The sequence below is a fragment of the Phalaenopsis equestris genome, unplaced genomic scaffold (assembly GCF_001263595.1).
Source record: "Phalaenopsis equestris unplaced genomic scaffold, ASM126359v1 Scaffold000002, whole genome shotgun sequence".
NCBI classification, from domain to species: Eukaryota; Viridiplantae; Streptophyta; class Magnoliopsida; order Asparagales; family Orchidaceae; genus Phalaenopsis; species Phalaenopsis equestris.
Window position 1 is genome coordinate 67362823 of NW_018164444.1, and position 7702 is coordinate 67370524.

Sequence of the window (7702 nt, forward strand, 5' to 3'; positions counted from 1 at the left end):
ACTTAATTGTGATGTTTAGTGTTACATAATTTAATATCGAAGCTTAAATGCTAGATGCATAAATATATAAAAATTATGTGGCTGGCTTATAAATACCTCAAACTTAAAATATGTTTAGTAATTAGTTTATATCTCTCTCTCTCTCTCTCTCTCTCTCTCTCTCTCTCTCTCTCTCTCTCTCTGTTGTGTAACTCATGCTAACAGTAACAAATTTAGTTAGGCAAAAGTTGGTTAGTCCGACGATCAATTATGCAAGGTTGCTAATTATTCGAACGAAGTGATGGTTGTTATTTGTTTAAAATCTCTTTAGTTTCATTACATGTTAAAATTAAGTATAATATAATGTTTTAACCTTAATTTGTCTATAATTAAGTTGAATAAAAATACTTAATTAATAATGTAATTGATGCATGCTAAAGAAATTGCAGCGGTAGAGTACTCCACTATCATCTTAATGTTGTGTGAAATCCATCACACACTCAGATTGAAGAAGATAATAAATGGGTATACCATAAGTTTTTACGTGGAAAACCCAAAAAGAAAAAAAAAATTGTTAGGTCTTGCCTCGTTGAAATATTTAACTATGGTGATTATAAGTTAGCTCATTATCCCATAGGGGAAATAGAGTTACACAGTTTCTCGTATTACAATGTCTGTGCGCAAAAGAGCTTGTTGTCACGTTGTAGGGCACGGGCAACGGCCAGTGTTGGTCCCTGGTGGTCGGCCGTGGCTGTCGGAGTTGGTCGAAGTGGCGACAACCTAAGGCAGCTACTATAAAAGGCAGCTTGCATAGGCAAAAGGCAACGTCGACTGGAGGTGGCAGTGGCGCCAGGAAGCGACGGTCGTCGAAGGCGACTTTGGTCGGAGGTGGCGATGAACGAATTTGGCTAAACACTGGCGGTTAGAGTTAGTCGGTGGCAGTGACGTCTGGAAGCGGCGGCGGCTGGAAGCGGCGGCGGCTACCGAAGGGGGTAGAGCCCGAAGTAAGTACGATATTCGGTGATGGATGCTAGGTTGCAGCTCCATCTTCTAGAAGTTATGGTCTTCCACTTGCCCAGGGTCCAGCTCCGCTCTCATGAGGGTGATAGGGCTCTATTTATACGGTCCAATCTGTGAATAAAGAAGGAATTCAGATGATTGAGATTTACTTGAGATGTTTCAAGTTTATTTGAAAAACAATGGAACAATTGTTTCATTAGACTAAAAAATTCAATTTTATTAATAAAAACTACAATACAAAACAAACATGAGGTTTTACAATACACAAACAATATAAAACCAAAAAGGATGAGAGAATAAGTCAACCTATTTATTTCTTTTAATAAGAATTCTCAATCTACATAACCAATTTAATTCTTAAACATCAGACACCATTTATTTATAGAAATTCTCCATAAAAGTTTGACCAGCAATTTCTGTAGAATCTTCTCTCCAAATAAGAAATGTCTGAGCGTGATTTCTCGGATTGAATGCTTCATCATTGCTTTAGAGTTCACGATGAGAATTGATCAGTTGCACTGCAGTGCCTAATAAATGAAATAAAATAGAAAGACAATTACATACAAGCCACCTGAAACATTGATATTAACAAATTACCCATCTGATAGTTGACTTACCAAACTAATGTATTTACACTTGGACTTTCAAACTATTTGGATTTCATGAACATCAAACATATGGGTGGGATTTTACGATAAATTTTGATATTTGAGCGAGAGTTTGAAAAATGGATGATAGAGGGGGGTTTTTATAAATAGCATGCTTTGGGTGGTGAGCATGCAATTGCCCCATGAAATTATTCATTAAATCAATCAAAAAAATAGGTTGTCTAAGTAGTCCTATTTTGACTCCTGAGTATTGTTGTTCAATGAATCAACATCAGTAATAGGAGTAAGAATATGTGAGGAGTCACAACTTGTAAGTGAAACATCAAAATTAGAAAAATGGCCCTCTATTTTTTTTTTATTTTCAATCGAGTCATTTTTCTCAAGATTTTTTTTATATATGATGCATTTTCTTAAAATTTTTTTATGGAGTTTACAAACTATTTTATTATATATTTTATATTTTTTGTGTGATAATATCATCAATATTTACTTCTAAAACTATTTTTTTAGTCACAATTTCTTAAACCGTGACTAAATAATATCATGTTATTATTTATAACTCACATTTTGTTAGATATGGTAAAATTAGTTTTTAATTATCTGCACATTTCTACTTTTAGTCAAATTTAAATGGGTGTAATTATATTTTTAAACTTGTCATTATTTAAGATGGATAATTCTGTTTCTATAGAAGGTTTTTATGATCGTACAAAGTTTAACTCAACGCCTATATTTAAGCTTTTACATTTTCAACAAAAAACTTACCAGAACTTCCGCATGGAAGAATTTGAGAGCTCCTCCGGCCTCAAGAATGAGTCTTGCTCAAGGAGAGGCCAGAAAAAGGACCACGTGATATATTGCTATTTATGTCAACGATCATGTTACTCACTCCTCCTTTTAATGCCTGACGGCCAAGGCTTCTATTTTTTACCAACTTCCCCTCCTTATTTAATTCGCTAGTGCTCCTCTCTTTGTCAAGCTTCCCTATCATTCCATCCGCCATTCATATAATTAACTTTTACCATCTGTAACCTGCTCTCATCACCACTTGCAGATTAGGATTTAAGAGGAGATCATTGATAATGCAAAACTACGAGTTTAATATTGAGGATGACTTACCTCAAGTTAATTTTGAAGATTTGGTAATTCAATGCAGATTTTTTTTTATTCTTTTTTTTTAATTTTTATGATATTTTTTAATGTTAGAAATTAAGATTTAAATGCATAAAACCATCCATAGGATTACTATACATGCATTTGCATGCGAGACATTTAAATTTTGATATTTGCATTTATACCGTTATACCTATGCATCCATGATGAGATCTTTTATTTCACTCTTAAAATTATTTATATTTTTTTGGTGATATGAAAATTTTTGGTTTTATGATTGTTAAAAATTAAAATTTTTATATCTGTCAAAACTTGAAATACATTGTTGTTAAATCTATCCTGAATCAAATATTTTGAGTCATTTTGTTCATTATATTCGAGATTTTAAATTGTCTAATATACTCGATTTGTTGAATCTTGTGTTTCATTTTATGTGTAGTTGTTTCGACTTCTCATAAAGAATGTATTTTTTTTAGCCAATTGCAGCAATTCTTTTTTTTGGTAAAAATAGATTTTTTTTTTTTTTTTTGTTTTGTTTAAAAATTTAATAGCAATAGCAATATTTACTTATTATTAAGAAAATTTTATCCAACTACAAATGTGATTTTGAGAAACTAAATAGTAAAAAAGCCATCCTCAATTGATATATTCATTCAACACATTAAAAATATGTAGACGATACAAATTTTTTATTTTTTAAATCATTATATTTTTCATTTTTATAAACATTATGTTTATAAAAAATAAACATAAAGAAATTTTTTGAAATTTAAATTCAATGCATTTTATTTTACATAAATTAAATATACAAAATGTTTACATTATGCTCATTTCATTGTAGAGCTTTTAAGATATGCATGTCATGATAAAAAAATTAATCAGAATATCATATTATGCTTTTTCCTTATTGCTTATTGTTACAACACATGCACAAAATGAATCTTTTCTTTCCTATCTCATAAAAGACATAAAATTTCTACAAATTTATTAGGTTGTACATTAAAGAGTTTTAAGGAATAAAATAATTGGTGTTGTGAGTCTACATATTGAATGTCACATAGCAAAAATATATATTATTAAATCAATAAATTAACTTGACATAAAATCAATTCATGTTCGTGCTTGAGTTATGTTTAAAATCATACAAGAAGTTGTAAATGTACTTTAGCTTCAGATAACTCACATGCTTGATTAAGAATTCATTGAAAAACAATGTGTTAATTTTAAAGTTGTTATGAACTATAAATTAAGAGAACATATATTTATCATATTTTTGTTAATAATATTTTGGTTATCGTTCTTTTTTGAAGGTTTATTTACTATTTTAAAAAAAATTGCAGGACGCCTTGCTCAACTCACCTATCCCCGAGTTCTTAGAAGATAAACAAAGCTCAAATGCCACTTTATGCTTTGATAATGTCAATCTCAATCATGCACATAATGAAGTCCCCTTGGCTTCTGACTCCTTGAATGCCTCAATAGTAAATGTGACTTTTTCACCTCATTTTCAACAAAGCTTACCACAATCCATCCAGGATGTCAATGGAGGTCAAGTGCAGGCCTTCTTTCCAGATAATATTATGTCAATCCCAATATCAATGCCCATGTCAACATCGATGTTACCATCAATGCCTCTGTCAAATATTGATTATCAAAAAAATACGACAATGAGGCTTTATAACCAGTATAAATATTTTCGGCAGATGGCTTATGGCTCCACTAATGCGCAGGTAATATTTCTTTTCATGCAAAAAATAGAATTTTTATTAAATTATTCTTATTGAGAAGACCGCTAAAAATAATTTAGTTTTATAAATTTAAAATATTTTAATGGCATGTCTTAAATTTTTTCCTTTAATTTTTTTTTCTTGTAAATGATATTATAGAGTAATTTATAGAATGCAAAATCCAACCAAATTATCCCCAATCTACCAACATATGTTAGTCAAAGATTAATAATTTAAGAGAAAAAATTTAATAAGTTACTATAGTGCTAGAAAAATCATCACATTAGTACAAGTTTTTACTAAGGCCTAAATAATATAATATATATAAATAATTTGGCTATAAAAAATAAAAATGTGAATATGACGAGAAAAAATGTGGTATTTTAAAGATGAAAAACTTAGAATAAAAAGATACGCAGAAATATCATAAAGAGAATCAAAAAATTAAATCAACATGAAATTGAAATATTATGCTAAGTGATAAAACAAATTGTTATCATTTTTTAAGTTATCTAAGATATTTAATGACAATAATTTTAAGAATCTTATTTGGAAAAATCTTTTATCATGAACTATAAAGTTATCCTATGTACATACTAGAATAATTTTTAGTTTTCATAAACTAGGGGTCAATAAATACTTCTATTATCCCTTTAATATCAATTATTTTTAATCTACTATTTATAAAAAATCTTTTAGCATTCATCTGAACATTATTATCTGTCACACTCAAAATATGAATGATTCCAAGGCTAATGCAAGCTAATATTTACTTATTTACATGTGCATAAACAGTTGTTGGGAGATAGTCATTCACGACAACAACAACAACAACAACAACAACAACAACAACTATGCAATAATATGTTACTTGGTGGACGTAACAATTCAATCTCACTCGCATCAAACATCACTCCTCATGAAGCATCAATGCTCAAGAATAAGAGTATCTCTATTGAAGAGAGGAATGAGAAGATCAATAGATACAAACATAAAAGAAGCAAGAGAAATTTCAAAAAGAAAATCACGGTATATATATTACCACTTCACTATTTGTGTTATTTTAAAGAAAAATATCTATCAAATTCTCTTAATAAATAAATCCAAAACATACTATTTTTATATAAAAATCACATTGAAATATATCACCTTCTCTTACACTTTGTACTCTAACATAGAGTATCACATGCATGCATAAATTAAAAGAGTTTATTTTTTATTGTGAGATAATTGCTCTTTTTTTTTTTAACATATAGAAATTGATTATCAACTTCATTGCAGTACCGATGTCGGAAAACTATAGCAGATAGCAGACCACGTGTTAGAGGAAGGTTCGCAAAGTTCGAAAATTTAGATCAAGAGATAATTATAACTAACACCAACTGTCATGATAATAATGAGAATACTAAGGTAAATGTCATTTCATCATTTTTTATTTTAAATTTTTTGAATGAAATTTCATCATTATTATATTGAAATTATAAAGTTTATAATTATATGGTTGGTGTTTTTTAGGTGAAGTTAAACAAAAATTATGATTTTTTGTCTGCAAGCTATAACCATGCATATTTTAAAAAGCATTGCCAATTATTATTTTTTATCAATTTTTTATTTAACATATATTTAACATATAAAAAAATTGTGCAAATAAAAAGTATTTTACAAATATTAAAAAAATTCAAACTTACATGTTTTACAATTATACCAACCTGAATTTTCTAATTACTTATATGTTCTCACTTGCAGGCTGCGGTTAATAATAGAGATTTATTTGACTACTCAGATATTCTTGCTCCTATTATTGATGTGGATTCATTAAACAACAACAATACTCTGGAGTCAGAATATGACCCCTTAAATATGTTGTTTTTATATGAATAATTCTCTTAAGAAATGATATTCATTTATTAGACAACTCAATAAAAATATTGGCTTATTCAATGAAATAAAGCTGATTTATTATCTTGTCATTTTAGGTTTCATATTAATTTTGTATTAATATAGAATCTCATATTAACTTTGTATTGTAGTGTCAATAATGAAAAGAACATTTATGTTATTTTTATATCAAAAATTTCAGTGGACTAATAACTGAAAGGTTTCTCTATAAAATGATATCTCTGTGCCGTAATTGCTTCACGAGAGTATCTAATTGTTATCCGTTTGTCAATAGCACTGAAAAGTTGTCTAATTATTGCGTGTGCTATCCGCACGCAGTAATCGCTCTGGAAAGTGCGTTTTAATTCAAAGAGTTTGCACCATTTTCATGGCAAGGAGACATATCTACCACATTTTTACGTATTTTTTACATATATAATGCCTAAACTTTACTTTTTACGATTATACTACCCAAATCTTTCATATCACACCAACAAATTTTATCTTTTTAATTTTAAAATGTGAAATATACATTTTCGTGCGTAAGTAAGGTGGTATGAAAGTAAAAATAGTAGTTTAGGTGGTAGATATGTAAATACATTAGAATTGATCGGTGATATGTATGAATGAATCTTCCTAAGTTATAGTAGTGTACCTCATCCACATACCCTCTATTTTGGTTGTAGTGCATGTCACGTTGTCCTCTTAACATGCTAATTTGATTAGGATTTGAAATCAATTTTAATATATATGTATATTAAGTTGACTAATTAGGCACCAATTAGTGAGCTTTGGTGCAACCAGAATGACTTGGGCTCATTTAGGGCTCCCCGATACTAAAAGGAAGGCTTGGGTATCCTGTTGAGTTTGATTTTATTGAATTGGGATTGAGCCTGATTAGGAATGAGCCGAAACCTGACTATGGTACTGGGCTCGGTAGACTGCTTGGCGAGCCCATTTAGTCCAAATGGCAAATTATGTTTCACTAGAGAGGATTGACCATTTTATGCTTTATAACGAAATAACCTATCCATGACCAATTGGAGGTATGAAATGAGCCAAATGAGCAAATTATGCTTCTTAGAAAGCTAAAGTGTGAATTTATAGAAATCAAAAATAAAATAATAAATAAAAGGTAGATTTATAAACATACTAAACAATTCTTACTTAATTCTATATTTAATATCTAAATTTAAATATTTACTCATTTAATATTTAAATCATTATATTACATCAAAAAAATTATTAATATTTATTTTTTAAAACGAAGTATATAACTTATTTACGCATATATTCTGACTTAATTGAGATATTAAATGTTATATAATTTAATATCAAAGCTTAATTGTTAGATGCATATATATATATATATATATA

General features: G+C 29.0%; 1 protein-coding gene across 1 annotated transcript in view; it reads left to right on the forward strand.

Annotated features, from left to right (window-relative positions):
- Window positions 1-2602: 2602 nt before the first annotated feature.
- The window catches only part of LOC110019769, a 5886-nt gene continuing 786 nt past the window's right edge, over window positions 2603-7702 (forward strand). The window contains exons 1-5 of the mRNA XM_020717589.1: window positions 2603-2749; window positions 4061-4450; window positions 5243-5476; window positions 5729-5857; window positions 6194-6285. Of these exons, the coding sequence (XP_020573248.1) occupies window positions 2690-2749; window positions 4061-4450; window positions 5243-5476; window positions 5729-5857; window positions 6194-6285 (905 nt within the window). The 5' untranslated portion in view covers window positions 2603-2689. The remainder of the gene's footprint in view (window positions 2750-4060; window positions 4451-5242; window positions 5477-5728; window positions 5858-6193; window positions 6286-7702) is intronic.